We start from the raw sequence: 24,438 nt of genomic DNA, 5'->3' as shown, positions 1-24,438 counted from the left end.
TAAAGGCAATCTTAAAAGCCATTACCCAAATGACTAGTTAAATGTGCTAATGACAAACAAGTACCGTCAGACTACAGTATGGCAATGACTTTAGGCTAATTATAGCAGCCTATATTCTAGACCAGAGAGAGAGAGAGAGAGACAGGGAGAGAGAGAGAGAGAGAGAGAGAGAGAGAGAGAGAGAGAGAGAGAGAGAGAGAGAGAGAGAGAGAGATAGAGAGAGAGAGAGAGAGACAGAAAGAGAGACGGAGAGAGTAAAAACAGTAAAGTGACTTTCAGCTCTTACAATAATGGGACTTTTTTTTTTCCTCTCTTTTATATGCACACAAATTATTCCATTACAACATCAGAGATATCTTACAAATGTTTTAAATTATTCAATTGCTGCCTGGCAATAGACGTCTAATTGGGAAAATTGAAGGCATTAGTGGTCCAAAAATGTAAAGAATGTCTAATAAAGATACCATAGGGGGTTACTAGTTAGGCAAACTGTAGCACTGCACTGTGCCTCTGAATGGCTTAATGAAAACAAGCCAACTTTCAAAGGACATGAGCGCACACAGAAGGTCAAAGCTAGGTGTCTGTACCCCCCCAACCACGGCACCCCCCCTCCCTCCCCCCCTGCTCTATGGGGACTTTGAACTGGCAGGATCAAAAGTGACTGGGAACAGTTTGGTCTCATTCCTTCGCCACTCAGATGCTTTTCCTCAACTGCTTTAAAGAAAACCTCATAGACACTATTGGATCTGATTGAGCCTCTCTGTTGATTTTTCATTCCTTTTTTCTCCTTTTCTTGGCAGCCTGGTTCAAGGTAAAAAGCTGCGTGAAAGAAAGAGGGAAAAAAAAATACAGCACTACAGAAAGCTGATCCACAAAACAACTCCACTCTTCTTTTCTAACAAAACATCAGTAGCCAAAGGGCAAGGAGATCTGCATGGCGAAGCCTCTAAAGAGAAGGACACTGGTTGAAAATGAAAGGACATGAGAAGTACTCCTCTCTGTCATTCCTCCCCTTCCAAAAGAAGCATTGATTTCCATAAGAAAGATGGCATGCAGTTTCTCAGTGGCGAGTATTCCCAAACAATATAAAGCAGGGGAGATTAAAGAAAGGCGGAAGCCAGGCAGCACCTTGTATCAGCGCCTCTCCTGGAGCTCAGACTGAATCAATTACCACTCAGCAGGCTAAGCTCAATTAAAAAATGCCACAGAGGGCCCGATTGTGGGGGCACTTACTGTAGGACAACATGGAGAGGTCTAGGCTACCTACGTATCTACCTTTCAAAGTAACTCAAGGGCCAGAGTGAACAGACTTATCCTGCCTTTGAGGTAGATACATCCAGTCACGCAAACAAAGCTACACACATACGAACGCACGGACGCACACCTAAATTTTCAGGAAATCGATAAACTGAGATAACTTTGCTTTTGTCAATCAAATTCCTCTACTTATGAATCCTGGTGGTGAATGTGTGTGTTGTGGCTCTATGATACATGTGGCACCGCAGCTCGATACATCTCCACCTGATAGACTGACTGGCTGGTGGGGAAACACTGGACCTCTGTTCACTCTATGGGGTATTAGTCTCGCTCTCAGTGTCTGTCCGGCCCCTTTCATGTCCCCCTATCCTAAAGCGCTGTTTCTCCCATAAAGGCCCATTCAGGCCACTGTAGGGGAATGTGCCATAGGCCAACGAGGGTCCACCAAATCCCTTTATTTGAAGCTGAAAGGCACCAGGTGGAGGGAGATCGTTTTTATTCAAGGCGTCTGGCGTTTTTGCAAGATGTTGTTAAGTGTTCTTCATTTCATTCGTATGCGGTTTCTTCCCATTCGCGAGCTTTATTCTTGTAAAATAAATGGCTCACAAGCAACTGCGGATAAACAAAAAATGTCCAGAACAATTTTCAACTTGGTGATCTTTATCAGATAATTAGATCATCTCCTCCTCGGCAATTTGTGTTTGTCAATATGCAATGTCTTTCATGTCTATCTATTACAAAAACAGAATCAAAACACATTAGTCAAACTTACTCATTAATCATTTAGATATTGTGTAGATATTCCAGTGGGCACACCTCTAGAAACATATTTGTCAGTTTCTGTTTATCTCCGATACAGAAGTTCAGACCTGATGAGAGTTGAATTCCCATGAGCCCCCTCTCTCCTGAAGGGCATAAACAATGCATTTGGAGTAATTTACCTGGAGTAAGCCTGAGGGACCCGCAAAGGTGAACTCCTATTTACCATCATTAAAACTACAAATCACTTAATACCAATATAAACAGCTCAGCTATTATGTTGTGTGGTGCTTGGGAGTTCATGCATGGATAAGCAAAGATCTGAATCATGGAGGATGAATTGAATGAATTAAAACAGCCCTTGGTAACAACATGATTAAAAAGCTGTTACATCAGACACTACTGGAAAACCACACGGCTGCCGGTGGACTTAAAAGAATCACACCGAAAAAAAGATTGAATGATGACTGCTTTAAAATGATTAAAAACGGAGCAGTAATTCATTTTGATGACAAAAATGATAACCTGCAGTGATCTGTGCTGCTGTTAATCTTCATCTAAACAGCACCCCAGCCTTTCTGGCCATCTAACCCTACAGAGGAAAATAGGAAAAAAGAAACTAAGCCATTGTCATTGAGAATGGTGCGGAGGTAGCAGCCAGCCCCTTCCCCTTAACTCTGTTGTGGACAGATTTCCCCTGACAAAAATTAAACTAGCTCCTACTTGGCACTTTATTATCTCTTCAACTGAATGATTTATTGTTTGTGGAGCGAAAGAACCAAAGAGAGGGGGAAGATTACATTTCCAGCCAAAGCTCAGGCCTGATCTCGTTTTTTACTCCCTCTGTCCAGGAAAAAAGCTCCCGACAAACAATAATGTCAGCTGTAATTGATCGGAGGTCGCCGGCTGGGCCTGCAGTAAAAGCGCACTATTTAAGCGACAATCGGCCCTGCGCTCTTCAGACGCTGGCTAATGAAGCTGTCTGTCTGGGCTATTTACCTTCTCTTAAATGGAAGGGGAGAGATGTACTGTAAGAGACAGGGCTGGAGAGGATCTGCCTCTCGCTCCCGTGAAATAGGACCTGCACATGCCTCAGGAATGTATAATTGGTTGGCGCAGCCAAAGCTGGGGATCCGGTGCTAATTAAATGACTTGTTTAAAGCCTATCTGTCTTTGTTTGGGAGGCTCTGGGCTTTAGAACAATGCATGGTAAATGCTGTTGTCAAACAAACATTCCTGGTTATCCTTTGATTTGAATTGAACAAGACAAAGGGCTGATTTGCCCAGCGCTAAGCCTTTGGTTTTCATGGCGTGGAGATATTTTTTTTCTCTTCTGATCTGTCAAATTGAACAGGACCATTCCAGTCGAGCAGCTAAATGGACTGACTCACTGTACAATGCATGTGCTGTCCGTTGCTGCAAAACAATCTCGGTTTTCCTCCTAATTGCGCTTGTAAAATGCCCCCATGTCGTGTATGTATTTCTCCAACAAAGGTGAGACGGCGGTGCACACACATGGCAAGTCTTTGTTGTGGTCGTATCAAGGATTTGCACACCAATCCCAAAAGGAAATGAACGGCTCATGAAAAAGTGTCTGTCATGCGGCGAGACATTTAGAGGTCTCTCCGTGGCATTAATCAACCATTCATCTTTACTATAACTGCTAATCTCCTCAGAAATCAACAAGCCTACCATGTGAGATGGAAGGAGCATTATAGTCATTAGATCAAACATAAGACTCAGCCTCCATAAACATGTTGTCTGGCATAGTGGTGCCACTTTACACAACACACACACACGCGTAGTATGCACGGACACGCACCCACTCCCGCATCTGCACACGCACACGCACACACACAGACACAGACAGACACACACACACACACACACACACACACAGATGGCGGGTTCAGTCAAGGCTGGTGAGTCCTGTTTCTCATTAAAAGGGGGGAGAGAGGAAGGTAGTGGGCTTTGATGTAGCCACCCACAACCCCTCAGTGTCATTGAGTGAAACTTTGAAGCCTTTTGTGTTTACACAGTTAATGTTGATAATAAAGCAAACATCTTGCCTTTGTTAAATACCTGCCGCACACTCACGTATGCACATACACACAAGCAAACACGCAAAAGGACACATGAAGCACATAAAAAAAGAATACATCTCACACTAAAAAGGCGAGGTAAAAATTAAAACATGTGGATACACACTGAGACGACGACGCAGTATAGATAATTGTGTATAGGTACAAGCGCACATGGAGCCAACGAGACACAGAAACACATGCAAACAATATGCTTAACATTCCCAAAGCCACAGCGATCGGATACATTAGGAGCTAATTCACATCAACAAACAAAATGTGTGTGTTTAGCATGCCGCGATGCAGAGATACACATACACACACTTTCCAATGATTCAGGTGTGCAAAGATTACTTGCCAAGATGCCTAATGTAATGTAATGTAAGAGAAATCATGATAAGAAAACATTTCTGGTTTGATGAGGTAACATAATTGCTTTCCTACCCAAACCACTGGAGTGTAACATGTGGTAGAAATTATCAAGGAGACAGACAGAGGTGTTTGTCCTTTAAGTATATAAAATCTAAGGCAGGCAACTTTATAGGATAATTTAAATCCGCAGCTCTAATGGCACGCATTCCTTATGAAAATTGAAAGATCAATCATCTCTGTGACAGATACATTGTGAAAAAAGTTCATCCTATCTTTGAGGAGAAAATGCTAAACACCCCCTCCCCCCCAACCCCCCAACCCCCCACCCTCCATTTCCCGTTTTAGCTGTCTATTTGTCTCTTTGCTGAAAATGTTAACGAACAGGGCAATAATCAAGCCATATGCTTGCATGTGGCAAATCTCATTACAGTAAATGACCTTTACCAACCAATGCCAACATCCTTGTGCTTGATAACACAGAGCGTATAGAGCGGGGATACAATGGTGGGTTTAGCTAACGCAATCATCCACATGGCTGGGGGTGGCCAGGACAGCCAGGCCTTCAGGACACATTAGCAAACAGCGTTCGCGTCTCTAATCTGGGTCGGAACCGGGCTCACTTTACATTTGTCGCACATCACTCTCGATAAATACACAACGTGCACACGCACGCACGCACACATCAGATCACTAACAATAAACTGCGGCACAGAAAGTGCTGTGGGCAGAAGAGGAGAGCAGAAGGAGAGGAGAGACATTACTAGCAGCTGTTACTACTGCGGGTGCAATATATTCAAGCCCAATCAATAAAGCTCCTACAGGCAGTGACACCCAAGCAGACAGAGGAATCATTTTCATCTGATACTTAGCAAAGGCTCCCCTTTTAAAAAGATTGCTTTCAGTCAATGACAACCAGTTGTCATTTGACTAAGGCTCCTGAAATGAAATATATTGACGAGCGTTATCAATCACGGCCCACTCTGCCGTCATATCACTTTGGCGGGGGGATCGGCTTGCATGTGGTCATCAGATCATCCGTTTTAATTACAAAATTAGCATCACTACCTCCTGTGCTCCCTCTTCCTCCATTACAATCACATCATGAGAGAAAATCAGTAATGCAGTGTATAGTTTACAGTCGCAATGCTAATGATTTCAATGTGAAGTGTGTGATGTATTTGACTGTAACTTGTGTTTTTTACATCGCTGCAGTCTAGAAAGTCTACTGTATGTATTTTGCAGTATGTTATGTTTGTGTACCGAGAGGAAATAGTCTAAAAAATGTGTTATATATCAGTTATTTTGTTGGCATGAGTAATTTCTTTATGGAATTCTAAACACACTAAAAAGAAATACCTTCCTCTGTTTGTTCACACTCTGAAGGACATGCTGAGATTGTGAAATTCTTTAACATTGTTTGAACTTGCTCTCTCTTTATCTTGGTCCCAGAGGAGAGGCTGTGCGATGGTGAAGATGTCTGGGCTCAGTATGGCTTGATAGCTCTATTTGGATGAGGGTTCCCATATCATAATTGAGTAGAAACACCTTTTGGACCGGGCAACAAACAGAGTGCTTTTGTGGAACAGAACCAACTATTTCTACCACACAAATGCTTTCAATTCTCCACCTGATTGCTACATAGAATGGGACATTTTTACAGCGTAATCACAGTAAAAGAGATTGTCATTTTGTTGTCATCATTGTATTGTCATTACGTTATTATGTACACAGTAATATTATTACTCCATGCTAATGTGTCCTCTTAGACATAATCATAGTGAAACGAGAGCACACGATAACGCCACTACTAATGCGGCACCATCTTAGCCGTGCATGTGAAAACTGCTTCACATTCAATGCAATTACAGGACGTACATATTTCACATTACTCGAACCTGCGAAAGCTCATCATCACTGAAAGGTTGAATGTCATTTATTACACCTATCACATTTACACCAAGTGACATTGTCTTTTCAAATTGTGTTGATCTCTTCACTTTCAAAGGTCAGCCCCTTCCCTGGCTAAATTCAACCTGACAGAGAATAGTGAGGAGGGGACAGCCGAACGCATGCATCACCCCCACATCAAAGCGCTCCAAATTAATCTATCCAATTAATGAAGAATGAGGCCTAATGTTGATGAGGGATGACAACTCGACTGGTCAGTTGTTTTTTATAGCTCTGCTCCTGCTATTGTGAACTAACCACAAGAGACAGTCAAACAAATATTTGCATGACACGAGGTTTGTCTAGCGTGCCGCCTCTCTCTCCCTCTCTCTCCCTCTCTCTCCCTCTCTCTCTCTCTCTCTCTAACGCCACAACTCTGCTGCCACTCAAAGATGATAGAACTTGATATGGATCATTACGGAAATAATGTTTAATCAATTCCCCTTGTTATTGTAATCTATTTCTGCAGTTGTCTGCATTTGTGTATTTTGTAGCTACACCAGCGCGCCTCACATTTTCCCAATCATGCATATTCAAATATTACGCTGATGCTTAACAGCCGACGCAACCGGAATTAGAACGAGGACATTAGACTTCATTAAAAAGAGAAATGATTATCAAGTTTATCTTTTGAAATGTCTATTAAAATGTGTGTGTCGTTCTTCACTTATCTGTCACCTGGCTCCCATGAGCCTGGCAGACTAATAGAGAGATGGTGAGGGCCAAAGCCCAGGAGAGAGACAGAGACCCATCAAGCTCTTCGCTCAGGCTGGAAGGCTGTCTGTCTGCCTCTGTCTGCTCTGCCACTCTCCGTCTAGCTCAGTGTGTCTGGCTCACTTACCGCCATTACTCCCCCTCTTCCCACCGCAAATAGCTTACCGAGACCTTCCTCTACCCAAAACAGCCACGGTATCAGGATAGAGAAAAGCAAAACAAACTACATTGTAATCGCATAAATCGGATCAGATAAGAATCTGTCGCATCGAAAGAGCTGCTATGATATGCTGGTAGAATGAATATTATTCAGCCTATGGCTACAATCTCGTTTCTCTCTGGAGCCTCCGCTGACAAAGGCTCCCACAAGAGAGCAAGAGAAGAAGATGGATGAAGTTGCCCCTAGACACTCATATCAGGTCAGTATGTGCTTTATCCCCTAATGGTTAAGGTTAGGATTGAGGAGGGGGTGATACTAGATCTGAGCCTGAGGGCCATTGTTCTGACTAGAGTCGCAGGAAGTAGCCACCATCCTCCATCATGGCCCACATTTAGCCACGCTAGGCCACCAGCACTAGTGCAGCTAGCAGGTTGGAGCGTGCAGCTAGCTAGTTGGATGTGTCCTTCCACCCAGAGAGCTTTATTATTAGAAAGGACATAAACAGACTAATTAAATCGCAGCAGTGGAGCTGGGCTGACAGCTGGCGCAGAGAGTGTGACCAAACAGATCCCTATCAAAGAGCAGGAGCACTGTCTCTATATGTGTTTGTGTGTGCTTGTGTGCATGCCTGTGTGTGTGTGTGTGTGTGTGTGCCTGTGTGTGTGTCTGCGAGACGTGCATGGCTGTATTTCCAGTATACATGCGTGACTGGCTGTTACGTTCATTCATTTACGATTGTTTTGTTTGTCATGTAATTGATGACTACTTCATCACTTTATTTCTCTGTAATTTCATTCATACACCCTGTAATCTTAATGTCTTAGTTATCGGTCTAGTGCAGAGCACATTGACTCACTGATATGATCCAAAATGGTACAAATGCTATCCAGCAGAGCTGTAAACACTCCAGTAATTAGTGCATGGTCTCCAGGCTGACTCCACTCAGCTCTACAGCATGGCCAAGCGTGGACCCCATATAGAGAGGAGCCTAGTTATGCATTGATCTCAGAAAATTAAGGCTAACTGCCCCAGATTGCAGTGTCTTGATGTACCTTCTGGATGGGCAATGTACTCTGCTTGTATTGTTTGTAGAGTAAACAGGACGATTTGGACTTGCTGTGCTTTAAAATGAATACATCTTGCATAATTAATGAAGCCTTTAAAGCATTGTTATCTGTGTGACCGCAAACGTAAAACCACTGATGATGAGAAAATATGGTTTTAACAAGTCAATAATGGTGAGTGCAACACGAACAGCTTAATCAATGAGGCTGCAACGTTTGCAAACAAGGACTTGAATTATAACGCCGATAATTGATCTCTTCCATTTTTTTTCTCTCTCTCCTTCATGTGATGTCATTGTTTATTGATTGCTTCCTGCCAGTGAGGGATGATGGGAAGTTTCCAGAGTTTGTTTTTGCTATGACTTTTGTCCCCCCCCTTCCATTCCCCTCCACCTTTCCCTCCTTTCTTTCTCCTCCTCCTTTCTCCTTCCATTTGAAATTTGCAAGCTGTAGCACCAGCTTAACCAAAAAGGATTAAGTCCCATACCCAACTGAGAACACAGATAATGCTCAGTAATTGGTAAAAAATGAAGATGAATGGGACAGCTAGATAAGGACCAATTAGCTGCTGGGAGTGTACAGCTGTGGTCTCCTCACAGAGCGCTCTCAGGGGCCAAGGCCCCCTCTTTCTCTCTCGCTCTCTCACGCAAGCATGCACACACGCACGCACACACACACACACACACACACACACACACAAGCGAGCAAACATACACACATGGAGGGGGGCCCGCAGAAATTAGCCCGATGACCCCGGGAAGAGAGAATGATGCTTCCTCATCATCTCACCCAGAACCTTCTTCTCTCAACTCTCAGTCAGGCAACACTCCAGGTAGCTGTCAGCACCCGTCCAGCTACAGTCTAGCATGTGTCTCTGTGCTCCCCATAGGGTGCAGGCAGCCTGGACCGGAGCCACGGATGTGAGACAGAGGGCTTGTGGGGTTTCAACTAGTTTGCTGGTTCTGAGGGTTTGGGATATATTCAAAACGAACAGCCCAAAGTTAGCGGGTGCTAATGTGTCTTCTCTTTTTGCTATCGTGAAGTGTTGTCCGTCGGCAAGTTGTTTGGTCGGTATATCGTGGCATCATCTGGCTGATGACAGTGGAATTCCCATATCTAATTACAGACAGGATTTCAGCTCCATTAGAGTTGTGCGGTGAGGAGTCAGATGAGTGGCAGGGCAGCACCCAGTGGCCAAAGAGAGACAGAGGGTGAAAGGGAGAGAAAAGGAGAGGCAAAGAGAAAGAGAGATGAGAAGAAAGACAAGGGTGAAGACTTTATTCTTTCTCTTTCCCACCTCCTTGCTGAAAGTCTACAACACTTACTTTTTCCCCCTCTTTCCACCACTGAAAAAAGCAATTCCTTCTCTTGAAATTGGCAGGTGTTTGTTAGTGGGCAGCTGACAATATTTTCTCTCCCAGTAATGAAGGTTGTGGCTGGGGTCACTGCATTGGGAGGGAATGGCGGGCTGTTTATCCCCCTCAAGGCCCAGCGCCACACGTGTTTTGCTTGGTCTGTGATCTGTAATTGTGGCATTTCCTGAGAGGCACAGGAACAATCCACATTGTGCACTGAGTGGGCTCCCTCTGCCCAACTAAAGAGTGTGAGGGAAAATCAAAGAAAGAGAAGCCACGGGAGACAGAAGGGGTTCTGTCTCCCTTTACATTTTTATCTGTCGCTCTATCTCCATTTCTCTCTCGATTTCTCTCGCGCTATCTCTGTGTCTTTCTCTGTCTCTCTCTTTCTCTATCTCTCACACACTCCCACACACATATCTATCTTCATTTCCCTCCCTCTCTCACTCAGGATGTTTGGTTATTTTGGCTGAGAGTTGAACTGGCTGTTTTTCCTTATAATTAATAACATTGATGCAAACAGGAAGGTCTAATTGTGATGAATATTTAATGCGAGGGAGAAACATTAGCCTGTTCAATTTACATCAACACAAAGACAGCGACGGGCAATCCAGCTCTACAAACAGAACAGAGTGTCCTTCACTGGCTGGCTCTGCTGTGCTCTGCTTTAAGCTGTTCACAATACAAGATCTGCTTCAGACCAACACTGAAATGAAGCACCTGTATTAGAGAATCTTTTCAATGGTTTCACATAGTAGCTATTTCTGATTCTATTTGCATGCTCTTAGCATTATTGTGAGAAGCATGCTCATTATCATATCAATTCTTATCTTGGTTGCTAACATTATCTGTGCAAGTAAACATGTTTCCATTAGTGTGTGTCTTATTTTAAGCCGGATATGATTATAAAACTCCAGTGCATGTGTCCATTTCCTCAGAGCAGCTGTGTTCTGGGTCTCTTAAAAACAGCATGAAGTCATTCCCCAGTCAGCCCTCCACAGCATTGTGAACAACAGTGGGTCCAGTCCCAACAAGGCTGCAGCCAAATGCAGTCCTCCTCCTGCCCACTCTTTGCTATATCAGTCAAGTGATTTACAAGTTTGGATTCCTGAGGGATAACAGACTGGAGAGCTGGACATATTAGGCATTCAAACACCAAAATAGTGGGTGAAAGCAGGCCAGGGTAAGCCACTTTTGTAATGTGAAATAATTCTGCAATCACGTTTTGGTTTAAGTCACTTCATATTTTTGCGAAATTACAAAATGCTTTTATTAAAAATAAATATGTGAGTGGAAGCCCGGGGCTAGATGAAGGAGACAGCACGTTGCTAGCTGTGTTTCATGGCCCTGCGGTGCAGAGCGGGCCATATTTCTCCAGCGTATTATCAGGATGACTCCTGCTGGCCACCCTGTCACAGGAGAGTGCTTGATATAAACAAGAGATTGCTGCGACACCCAGTAATCAATATTAGGATGGCTTCAGTACCAAACATCATTTGTCTCTGCGACCATTCCTTTGACCAAACGAAGCATTAATTCAAATCATAAATCTGAGCTGATTTAAATCCGGGGAGAGTGAGGGAGAGAGAGAGGCCCCTGTCTGCCTGCCTGCCCCTAATGATTTATTTTCTACATTTCTGCGAGCGAGAGATTTGTCCATACTCACTGACAGGTCACCTTCAAACGCCAGTGGCAGACTGTTCATCACCATGCAGACGAGCATCTCATCGCTGCGAGTAAATATTAAAGGAAAAGAATCCAATTGATTGTGGATGGGGCCGAGAGGCGTCACCGCCATATATTTCACTCAGAGAGCTAATGCTGTGGCCCATGCACCCACACCTAGAGCTGCTCCCACTTGCCAGAATTATGAATCTACCGGGAGCCTGTGTGGCTGGCTGTGGGCTCAAGGTTACAATTTAAATTGTAAAAAGATAAAACAGTTTCTTATTAGCTCCATTGCCATAGCCTTGCTGTTGGTATTCACATTTATCTTTATTTCCGTGACCTTGTAGACTCGTATTCTCTTCTTTTTTTTTACACCCCATTCTCTTGGAGTGATGACCTCACACTTTATGCATTTTGCATTGTTAAATCTGCTTAGAAACGCATCCTGTTTTCATCTCGTACACTGTAAGCTCCGCGGTGTCAAGTATAACTGTTGAAATGTATTCAGAAGTCAAGCCATTTAGTACAGTAAGTGAATCAAAAACACCATTTAGCAACCAAAGCTACAGGGATTACATTTGCTTTATAATTTGGAATGGGCTCATGAATCCACACTACATTATCATTCTCCACAACACGCTAAGTGGCTCTGTGTGATATTATGAAAATCCTTCTGCATTTTAGGGCTAATAATTAATTGAAATGGCACATAGTGAAAAACCAATGCTCTCACAGCAATTCAATTAATCCCTGTTAAAAGCAGATAGCTTTGGGAAACTGTGTTCGCAGTTTCACTTAGCTATTAAGAACGCGTTTTTTTGTTCTTTTAACACAAAAGGGTAACACTTCTGGAAAGAGAACAAGACTTACCTTAACATGTTTTTACAGTGTAGTTACACATAAAGGGAGAACAATATTTTACCACTGTATGAACAGTAGAGGGATAGTAGAATAGCAGAGATAGTGTCTAACTAAAAAGCAATAAAACAAATTAGAGCTGCAACGATTAATCGATTAATCGATTAGTTGTCAACTATTAAATTAATCGCCAACTATTTTGATAATCGATTAATCGATTTGAGTAATTTTTTAAGAAAAATAAGTCAAAATTCTCTGATTCCAGCTTCTTAAATGTGAATATTTTCTGGTTTCTTTACTCCTCTATGACAGTAAACTGAATATCTTTGAGTTGTGGACAAAACAAGACATTTGAGGACGTCATCTTGGGCTTTGGGAATCACTGATCGACATTTTTCACCATTTTCTGACATTTTATAGACCAAACAACTAATCGATTAATCGAGAAAATAATCGACAGATTAATCGACAATGAAAATAATCGTTAGTTGCAACCCTAAAACAACTAAAAAACATAAAATGATGCTGGATGCTGGGCAATCACGACACGCAAATGGTGACATGATTGCCCAGCACAGCATCCTCTGCATACAGCTTGTCTTTGGTTTAAAACAAGCTGTATGCAGAGGATGTATGCGTGTGTGCACACGCTTAAGCAGGCGCGTAAAATCGTTTGTGGCATGCGTGCGTGTTCATGTGATTGCGAGTGTGCGTGTTCGTCTGTGGGTGTGTGTGTGTGTGTGTGTGAAGGGCATCCTCACCGACGCTGGAGCTGAGGTCTCCATTCTCTCCGTCGACCCCATGCTGGTTGGCGTTGCCGTGGTAGCTGCTCATCACCTCCAGCTTGATCTTCTTGACCTTCATGGCCTCGGCGATGGCGGCGTTGGCAGCTGCTGCCGCCGCTGCTGTCAGGCCTGGAGAGAGGAGGCAGAGGAGACAGAGCGCTTACACACCTCTACATGTCTGCCGGGGCTCAGCCACCGCGCCCGCAAAACCTTTAAGAAACCTGCACCGGCAGAAAAAAAAACACACTTTTGAAATAATAAAACAATGAATAATTCTATACACTATGGGGAATAAGCGGCGGTGAGATCACGTCTTGGTTTTTCATCTTCTGACGGGGGATATCTTCGCAGCAGGTTATCATGCTGATGGGATGGATCCCTGTGCGTGTGGCAGTGTATGATTTTTATGAATGTCTCACTGATTCCAGCGCTTCTCACCACTGTAGTGATGTATTTGTGCCTTGATGGGAACAGATGGAGTCAAGATAATAGTGCATGATGCAAGCATTTTGCGTCTAAAACTCAACGTATGTGTGTGTGTGTGTGTGTGTGTGTATGAGAGGTAAAGTGATAGTGTGTGTGTGTGTGTGGGGAGGGATGGTGGAAAGAGAGCGAGTGGGCGAGAAATTCAGAAAGAAAACAAGAGACAGGTACAAAGTGCGCACAAATAAAGTCTGAGAATTGGGTCTTAAGAATCTTCTTACTGAGGCGATTTCAATGATACCTTTTAATGTATTCATCAGATCTAACCCCTCTGTCACACATACTGAATAATGACTAACATTGGTATTCAAATTCTTTATAGCTACACAGCGCCTCATAATAACTGGGCTCTTCTAAGTGTCATTGCCTTGCAAGGCCAGTCAGCAGGCTGAATAGAAAACCATAAACAATGCACCAAGGATTCAATGTTTATTATTCTATTTTTTATTTAATACTTCTAAATCTCTGAATGCTTTCAATACTTAGAGGGTCGTGTGTGAAAATTAACTAAACAAAATGTTCCATAAAAAATAAAAATAAAGCAGTGTCCTCCATTCAATATCATCTCTAATACATTCTCTAAGAGATACTTAAAACACAGTGTACTGAGGCCCTTGGGGTAGGAAGTTAATGGGGCAAGGTGCAAAAATGGTTCCTGAAAGTTCATAAAATGGCAATGAAGTTGGGCATATGGGTGCAAAAAAAAAAAAAATCCCCTGGAAAAACAAGGATAGATTTTCACATTAAAGTGAGTTTGTCTGCTTTTGAGACACGGACTGTTTTTGAGATATAGTAGAAACAAGTGTTTTCAAGAAACTGCCCATAAAACCTGAAAAATAGCCCTCAAAATCAATTCACAGGAAAAAAAAATAACTATATAAAAAGTTAATTTTCTACCCTGACAGTCTTGCCTCTGTACTCTTGCAGAATAGCTGTTGAGGAATGAGAGTCTGCCGACATTTACATACTGCTTTATAATATGTTCAAAACTACAGTATTTAGAGGAGATTTCTTTAGTATGCATATCACTTGACAATTTCTGTGACAAGATGCCAAATATGTTTGAGAATTTAACGTGAATTCTTTTTAGATCCGAGGCTGCTGCAGCCCTCCTGTTGCAGTTGCAGTTGAAGAGTCCTTTTAAAATGCTCTGTTAAATGTCCATTTAAAAAGTTATGGTCACATTACACACTGATTGTGAGTTACAAAAGAGGGAGGGGGTCATGAGCAGTAAAAACGGCTATTGAAATCACATTTTAAATAATCATTCATATTTCCACAGCCATCTCTGACCATATGATAGTATATTTGACATGGTAGATCAAAATGGACTTGATATAGGGAGTCTGAGATTACAGACATACATATGCTGAGCACACTGCAGAGATCATAAACCATGGGTTTGTCATTGTGCTGGTTCCAGGGTTCGTGGTGTATTGAACGTGACTGAAATCTTTATTCATGAGGCTGGTCTCAAACAGCGGGGACAGATACTACTAAAGCTCCTCTAGGCCGCCGCGTCTCAGGAGAGTCCCGAGTCTCTTCGCACCAACCCCGGCAACACCATCAAAGATGCGCGGCGAGAAAAACAGAGATGTACCCATTAGTGGAATCACTCATATCCACAATACAGTATATCACCTGCCCTTTTACTGGGACTGCTTACACTTGATATGCAGGTTTGCCTTACGTTTGACGTAGAACAAGGCAATGCCTGCGTTTATCATCACTTAGCTGTCACATCTCCGTGATGGGACTCAAGAGCAGCTATTAGCCATGCATCTGGGAGGAGACACGAGTACAAGGAGAGGTAGAAATCGAACATGTGGCTCTAATAGATACATACGAGCATGCGCACACACAGACACACACACACACACGCACACAAGAACATACCGGCCTGGGCACCCTCTCCTCTCGTCCCCAGCTGATAGGCAGATGGCGAGAGTCACTCTGAGCCGCTGACATGGAGGTGCATATAATTTAAAGCCTTGTTTGCATCTTAAAATACATCAGTACCATATTGACGTACAGTATACATCATGTCAGAGTGGGCCCTCTCGTTTGCAATGGGCCCTGGCTGCTGTTCCATATGCATAGGCAGTGCAGGAAAAAAAAAAAGCCATTGCCTCATAAGAAGGTGATACTTCTCCACATAATGAATGTGGCCTCTGCCCAGTCTGAAGGTCAGCCTTCATTTGTGTATAATGGGCAAGAGTCAACTGTTTTCCAAATGAGACGTATGCAGAACAGACTGCCGAGTAAATATTGAAATCACCTCTGGGTTGTTTGTGTGATAAATTCCCCCCACAAATCAGGTGCCGCTCAAAGGAGTACCGCAGCGCTGCTTTCTGAGGCTCTCCAAGTTTGGCTGTGAGCGCACAATAGGTTATTGCACTGCAGGCTGTGTATCCTCTCCGTTTCTTTTCTATAGTAAACTGGCAAAAATTGTAATATTCTTTTTAAAAAAATGGAAATTAATCTATGCAGAAGAAGCTGACAGGTTTTGATCGGATGTGTATTCCATGAGTAAATAAAGGCTAAGAAATTGATTTGTTCTATTGTGAAACAGCTGGAATGATCACTTCTCCATTTTTCATCTATCATTCTGCTCCAGCCTCCACCCTGCCTTTGACTAAGTGACACACTCCATAAATCGAAGTCTTTGTTCTGATAATTGTTTCATTTCAGCGGATCAATTGTCACATCCACATAACACACACCTCGATACAGTGGATGTAATAAGGAAGCCAGGGAGATGTCGCCGCCAAGCAACAAGTCTATTAAGCCACTAGAAGTCTAAACGTCAACAAGACCAATCCCACTCAATGCTAATCTGCATTCATTACTATGCAAACAAAACAATCCTCCCTCATATATTCTTTCAAAGTCACCTTTAGATTCAGACACTTCTCTCATATAGACGCACAGCCAAGTCTGAATCCTCTCGGCCACAAAACAAACAGCGCATTGAGGCTGCATGTAGAGCGAGTCACACCAGTCAAAGAACAGAAAAGGGAACATTTCAACAAATAGAGAATAGCATGGCACTGTCACATGGGGAGCACAAAACAGCAAATAACAGAGACAAGGTCTGATGGTAGCCCTTGGAGCAGCTGTCATATTAAATAATAATGAAGGATCTATTAATATGCAAAGGAAGCAGCAGCCGACTGGCTTAACGCTGTCATGCCTCTGCATATTGTCAGGATCTTCATCATTAATTAACATGCTAGCTGCCCCATACCTGCGCCAATGTCAGAACATTCTTACAACAAACACCCCAATGCCTGTGCCCTCCGCAACTAACTGGTATAATTAAATTAAAATCAGATTAACTTCACATCAGTACACAAAAGACTGACTTTTACGGCTTTCTCTAGCAGTGATAAAAAAATTACCAGTGCTTATCTGTTGTGTTTCTTTTCTGCCTCTGTTAGGGACTGCACCATGGGCAACAATGAAAACACACTTTATTTATCGGCCACGCAGGATAAGTAGGGGAGAGACACTCCATGTCAATGAGCATGGCCGCCTAATTTTATGCATGGACTGGTGGCAGCACAGCAATGACAAACTGGGGTTGGGAACAACGCGACTCTTAGGTACACTGAACCACTTGAACTGTGCTATTCACATCATGACAAATTTAGTATCAATTACAGAGCACACTAACCTTATGACAAGCAGTGGACTGGAAGAGGAGGGGTAGAGGCGCAGGGAAATGACACTAAATTACCTAGTGTATACTGGATCTATTCTGAAGCAGGTTGAAGTGGCACAGGATTAGATGATCCACTCTTGACGCTGACGTGCTAATTGTACATCAAACGAACGGTAAATATTACATGGCTTGCATGCCATCTATTTGTAGGAAGAACCAGCACTCTAAAGCATTGGTATCTACACACATAGTGCTAAGTCAGAGTCAGACAGCATTGGAAAATATTGTCTTTATCAGTAAAGTACAGGATGCACCCTGGTAAGACGTAGGTGACATTCATTTCTCTAATGGTAAATGCAGTAGTCTTGCGTTATTCAAAAGGTTGAAGCCATATCCAGGACATAAATGAATTATATTGAAGCTGCTGCTTAAGTAGTGGCCAGAGTGTGAGTGGAGGCCCTCTCCACTTTAAAGGAGATGTCATCTCAGTGTGGTGTCAGTCCACAGCAAATAATCCGATTTGGGGGCCAATCTGCCTGTAATGCATCAGCAACTGGAAAGGCTCCAGAGCAACCCCCCCCCGGGGCCATGAGCGCAAGCAGACACACACACACATATGCACACACATGCACGCACGTGCACACAGTCATGCACGTACGCACTCAGACACACACACGCATGCTTTCACACACACATATAAAGGGTATTTCCTTAAATGGAAACCTAAGCATATTAAGATGTCCTTTCCTAAATGGAACTGGTGTCAAGGGCAAAGATACATATGTTAACAATGTGTTTCACATAGGCCTCTCTGGTCCTGTTAAGAGTGTGAAGAACACATATTTCCAGTGTGTTGAATACGGACATTGATTTCAATATGAGCATAATATCTAAAAATCTAATTGGCTGAAAAAAGTTTGCCCAAGGGAATCACAACAAACAAAATTCCTAAAACAGAATAAAAATTTCATAGAGTATAAGTATGCATGCATTGGTTCTGTCGGCTCATACTGCCTGATAGGAAGGCTAAGAGATTGCGTTATTGAACGATTTTCTGGTATTTTGTGCATGAAATCATGAGGTGAGAATTTTTGCCAAATTTCGGTTGAATAGAATCAGCTGCTCTGGGGTGATGGGGGGTCTGCCTAATCGGGGGGAGCACCAGCAGGTAGTTCATTTGCAAATCAAGCACCAGGAGAGAAATGACATGCTGCTGTGAACAAAACATTTCATGGAGTGTTTCGCTCTTTCTCTGCAGCCCAAATTAAATGGTGCAGTGGCTTTTTTCGAGGGTACTGAGTCTTGGAATATTGGTAAAGCCCCAGGAAGAGCCATCAGCCCTTATTCTGTCTCTCTGTGCATGAGCTAACTCGTGTTCTAATAAATGTTAAAATGTTCTAATATGACATGACATGATAGTGTAACTATTTAAGCCAGTTTCTAGATGTCAGTTTTTATCATCAATCAATAAATTTGGACACGAGTGGGAAGATCAATTAGTCGCCTACTTAGATACTAACTAATGTGTGGTCAATTATACATCATTATTAATCTGTCAGAATCTGTAGCTTCCACGACATTTAATGTCTCGCACTGTAATCAAAACAATGAATGGTTTAATCATAATACAGAAATTGGTGGAAAAGTTCTGTCTCACCACAGTTAGGAAGCTTGAGGCAGTTACGAGAGGACCGAAAACCTCAATTACTTTATCTCTGTCCCCTGAATACCCTGACTAAATGTCAAGATCATAGAGTCCCTCTGGGCTTAAAAGGGGATGATATCAAAAGGCTTTTCTGTTGCTTTATGTTCCACTAAATAACACTGGTCTTTCTCATCATTGTCCTTCTCTGTGTTCACTGCGGCCTTTAAGTTCTCCTTCCACACTAAGGCACAGATAGTCGGTGACCTCACCCCATTCCCAGAGTTCAAAGCACTGGCCTGTGAGCCTCCATTGTTCTGAGTCGTAAGGATGGCCCAATCTGTGTGTAATACTGAATTTCAAACACCTCACAGATGCCGCTTTGCTGCTTCTTAGAGGAAAAAAAAAAAAAAAAAAAAAAAACTCCTCCCAAACTGTTTTCACAGAGATGGAAAAAAAATGTGTGTGAAGTAGAATGTTTTTCAAGTCTGTTAAAATTGTTTCCGGCAAACTTGAACATTGAAGAACGCCATGGAAATCAGCTGTGGTGTGTTATCTCTTCGCAGAATATTACAGTTAATGGTTGGTTAAAGACAATATGTACTGTACATGAAATGAGCACTCAAAGAGACCCTTTCAACAGTACAATATCATTAAAGACATATGAAGAAGGAGAGCAAAATATGCAAATCAGTGCACTTACAGCCACCGACATCAAAGCAGTCACAATGAAACCAGCCACAAATAGAACAAAAGCATTAGCTGCAATAAGACTTGGCCCTGGGGTAAGTTAGGGCACAAACGGTTGTTGTTGATTCTTGTGGCGATAAGCTTGCTTTAGCATCACCACTGCCTATGTACATACACCAGTGGAGTGGATTTAATCGCGCTAATTAGAATGCACTCAAGGCAAAATGCAACATCTACTGGAATAATCTGAGAGAAAAGATCTCCACTCCAATTTATTCTCCCCCTCTTCGTTTTCCGGGGGTTGAGCAGAGGATCTGTTTTTGGTAAACGAGTGAGCGGCTGATGTCTGGTGGTTGGGTGCATGTGTCACTTTGGTCTGGTTGCCATTTCGAGGACAAGCTGCAGGGAGGCCACTGGTAGGGAGGCTATGCATGTGTGAGTGTGTGTGTATGTGTGTCTGAGAGAGAGAGAGAGAAAGTGAGAGCGAGAGAGGGAGAAGGGCTGAGAGACGTGGACAGAGAGTAAGACAGAGCCATAGCAACAGGGATAGGGAACTGGAGGGATAGGGAACTGGAGACCAATCCATACCTGTGGGTGGGATCATGCCAGGAGACATGAGACCGGGGACTGAGTGGGGCATGATGTGGGGGTTCTCCGGTGATGTCACACTCTGGGTCCTCTTCGGAGGCCGGCCCGGTCTGGAGCTGAAACACCCAGAGGAGAAGGAGGAGAACGAGGGTGAGAGGCAGGGAGAGAAAGCAATACTGGAGACTGGCAGTGGAGGAGGAGGTGGGGTGTGTGTGTGTCTGTGTGTGTGTGTGTGTGTGTGGGTGGGGGTGCTAACATTTGGACCACTCCAGAATGCAATTCCATTCCAAAGAGCTAACATGTACTGTAAATAAATTTCTTTTCAAGGACAGTTGCTTTCTGCAGCTCAACATAATAGACTTCCATAACTAATTAGATTACACGGTGAATTCATTTCCTTTATTGAAGATCAACCACTTTTTGATGCATAATTCATAACCCGTACCTCGTTACCTGTTCCTCCGTATTAATATCCCCACACTATTTGAATTGCCTCGTTTGCATATGCTAAAATCCAGTGCGCGGCCCTCGGCCTGGAAATTACATGTTAACTTGTTATAATTATTGCAGTCAGGCCACTATTGATTTATGAGACTTTTAAAAACCAAATATGTGTAGTTCTGGTAATGAATGATATTTTAAGGTTCTTCAGGAAATTAAAAGGCAATGGCTGCCTTAGGAAATGTTCTGCTTGCTTGATTTAATGCGTGCCTTAGCTGGAAGGTGGTGTGACAGAGTGATTCAGACCTGTTGGACGGTTCTGATGGGGGAGTTTTATTACACCAAACGAGGGGCACAGATCCAGCCGTGATAAATGACTGTGCCACCTTACTGTGGAGAAGAAAAGGCCTTCAAAGCTGATACACCACTGAATTTCCACACATCTTACTCATTCACTTATTAATACAGCTTCGAGTTGCAATCAATACCTACTTCGCTGGCTTATAGTTACAAGGAAAAGCCTATGGGCTGAAAAGAGATGCAATGAGCGTATAATCAAGGGCCCCAGATTCTATAGCGGTATATTCTTTATGAACAAGGAGCTGGGTGTCTTTGCTGAAGATGAATTACAGTGACTTGACACTGGTGACATATTGGCTTCATGCATTATTTCAGATACAATAGTCCATTTTAAGCTTTACCGGGCAGCTCACTTCTTTCTAATATGAACTGAGTTTTAATCCATCTTTAAAACACAAGAAATATAACATAATTTTGCCTGCACAGTTATAAAAATATATTTGTTTTAACCACAAGTATCATAATTGTGTTAAATTAGATCCTGTTATTCATTCATTCTCTTTACCCGCTCATTCACATTCAGGGTCGCGGGGGACTGGAGCCTATCCCAGCATGCACTGGGTGAAAGACAGGGAAACACACTGGACACACAAACACAATCACACTCTCATTCACACCTATGCCCAATTTGGAGTCTCCAGTCCACCTGACTTGCATGTCTTCGGACGGTGGGAGGAAACCCACACGGACACGAGAACTCCACACAGAAAGGATCGGAGCCAGGAATCAAACCCGGAACGCTCTTGCTGTGAGGCGGCAGTGCGAACCACTGAGCCACCATGTTCAGGTTAATTATGATTCCCTTAATATGGCAGATAGTGGTGTGCCAATAAGATTATCATGCCACCGTCACTTAGCGGGATTTATATATACAAGATGCACTTTAATATCTCAGTCAAATTCTCTCAATAAATATGAAATGACTAAATAGGCGCTAAGTACTTTTGTTGGCTTGATACATTGCTGTGGTCACTACAACCATAAAAGGGCATTTTATGACATCAATTATTTTCACTATTTCAACTTGGTCACTGATTTGTGGGGTTCAATGAAAACTTGATGAGCTGTTCTTATAACCAACAAAGCTTTTACATTAAATTGTTTTAATTCTATTTGGTATGGTTTTGGATTTCTTTTTACAAGTATGGCTAATAGGAATTTATCAGCTAATTCTTCATGTTCAATTAAACTGGTACAGTACATTGCACAGGTATTGTACAGTAAATGACACTGTTTGTGTTGCATTCCACTTGTTTTGTCTCTAGAGCAACGCAATGTTTTAGTTCAGATATCATACAGTGTTAGTAGTTGAATTTATTCAGCCATGTCTTTATGTGAGGTTTATTTACCTCAGTGTTGCTAATAGAGTGCACTCGCTGTATCTGCCTGAATGTGCTGACACTCTCATATACTGACTCTGGAGGTTTTAGGACTAAAAGCAGACCTTCATCCAACTGTGTCCCTTTGGAGGGGAAATACACACGATAGAAAGAAGGAGTGAGAGAAAGAGAAAGTGAGAGGGGCCAAACAGAGAGAGAAACAGAGAGAGAGGGAGAGAGAGAGAGAGAGAGAGAGAGAGAGAGAGAGAGAGAGAGAAACGAGTGCCCGCTCAACCTAGGAACGTCTGGAAATGTAATTCCTATTTCTATAGAAGCACCTCTTTGATCTTATGAGAGGGAGAGATCGCAGACAGTTTTGCTGTCATCACTTTCACTTGTACTCTGGCTGAATTATTTATGAAAGACCTCAATAGAGGGCATGTGATGGGTAAAAGGCTTTTTACCAACAATACTAAAAGCAAAAAAAGCCCTCAAATGGACAAAAAAATGTCATATCAACTTTAGATCGCGTCAAAGGATCTGAACCCAGGTACAAAGACCCAGTTAAGTAGAGGTAATGTTTAGATAGGCTGCTGGAGAATCTGTCTATGTGTTTAAAGGGATAGCATTTCAGCCACACTCTGTGGACAACACAACACTAGCCAACCATGAAAGCAATACACCAACTGAATAGGAGCTTTGAACTGAGGAACCTCCAAGCAACAGGGATGCCTTTCAAAAATGAATGTTATTGTCTCATTTCCTTACGACCAAGGATGTTTCTAAATTTGTAGCAGTGAAATACACTGCGATTTTCCTATTTTATTCTATACAATTTAAGTCCTCTAATTCATGCAGTTTGACATAATCTTCCACAACAATATGTAATTCACTTCAAAGGCCACAGCTGAGGTATGCATACTAACAGCGATGCAGATCTGCGATGGTCAGAGGCATCCAGGCTAATAAGCTGGGTCCAGAGAGGAACTCAACCTGGCCTCAAACAAAAGAGCCAGGCTATTTATCAAGCAGCAGATGCTGATTCCCTAAATAGCCTGGCACAGAAACTGCTCCAAACTAGGCCATTATTGCAGAAAAAGATAGCACAACTGGATTTATGATTGGAATTTTGGTTGGTACTTCTCATCTCTTATCCTCTGCTGTCTTTTCTCATCTTGCCTTGCCTTCTCTTCTTTTAATTTTTCCTTCTCTTCTTTCCTCTCATCTCTGTTTGACATGTTTCAGAAAAAAAGCACCCCTGAGTTTTATATTGGGTTTATTTGGATAGTGATATTTCTATATTGGAGGTCAATCATCAAACAATTATATTCCCTCCTTTATTTATGTTTATACTAAAGATATTCGGAGGCCTCATATCTCTGGCTTCAATTAAGGAAACAAAATAGGCCCCACCAGCCCTGGGCTGGGGGCCACAAATATGTTACACATCTATTCTCTCTTTTTTGTTTTGCTGCCATGGTGAAAAGAAAATAGTGGTGAACTTTCCCTGAACCAGACTTCCTTTAATGGCCCAGCCGTGTGTTGACCCAGCAGAGTCGGCTGGAACCTGATACTATCCAACACACTACGCTGCACAGGCAATCAGATTACACAGGGCCCAACAATACACTCCACACGGGTCCAATTTCAACGCTACAATGCAATAAAAGCACAATAATTAAATTCATGTTCTCACCCCGTTTACAGGAAGCCAACACGAGGTGATAGGTATAATAAGAGGTATAATATCACATCAGATATCTATGGGGTTTTTGATCTCATGGCAAAATTCTGACATCTCACTATCAGAGTCTTTTCTGTCGACGGAAGCAGTGACCGAGATCTTATTACCCAGAATGCCGTTAATGCAGTGATTATGATCTGTTATAAATCAATTGAAACCACAAATGTAATGTTTAGCCCAAGCGAGCACACTCTCCCTAACTGGATTTAGTTACACACGAAAATCATCTGCTCCTCCCATCTTCAGATATCTTTAGGAATTCAACCTGGTTATGTCGATAGTGACTCTAGTTTGCAGAGAAAGAGCATAATATTATTTCCTGTTGGCTATGATTGAGCCATTAACCTTTTATCTCAGTCTTTTGTTTGACGTTTCTAAAAGGTAAGGATGAAGATATTTATTCCATTTCCGCCCAGTCGGCCAAAACAAGCGAGTGAATCATTCCGTCTGGGGCTTGTGTAAACAAAAGGCCTCTCCAGGTCTCTGC

The 24,438-nt window shown here is 42.6% G+C and overlaps 1 protein-coding gene across 1 annotated transcript in view; it reads right to left on the bottom strand.

Annotated features, from left to right (window-relative positions):
* Positions 1-24,438, bottom strand: part of dachd (dachshund d) — a 92,276-nt gene that overhangs the window by 24,128 nt on the left and 43,710 nt on the right. The window contains exons 2-3 of the mRNA XM_071525971.1: positions 20,088-20,203; positions 12,997-13,149 (exon numbers count right to left, since the gene is read on the bottom strand). Of these exons, the coding sequence (XP_071382072.1) occupies positions 12,997-13,149; positions 20,088-20,203 (269 nt within the window). The remainder of the gene's footprint in view (positions 1-12,996; positions 13,150-20,087; positions 20,204-24,438) is intronic.

This window comes from Centroberyx affinis, unplaced genomic scaffold (genome assembly GCF_046629955.1).
Source record: "Centroberyx affinis isolate AG114_WGS23_722 - 3 ecotype Tasmania unplaced genomic scaffold, CSIRO-AGI_Caff_v1 ptg001373l_1, whole genome shotgun sequence".
Taxonomy (NCBI): Eukaryota; Metazoa; Chordata; class Actinopteri; order Beryciformes; family Berycidae; genus Centroberyx; species Centroberyx affinis.
The sequence above is the reverse complement of the archived record's forward strand: the minus strand, read 5'-3'. Positions and strand labels throughout refer to the sequence as shown.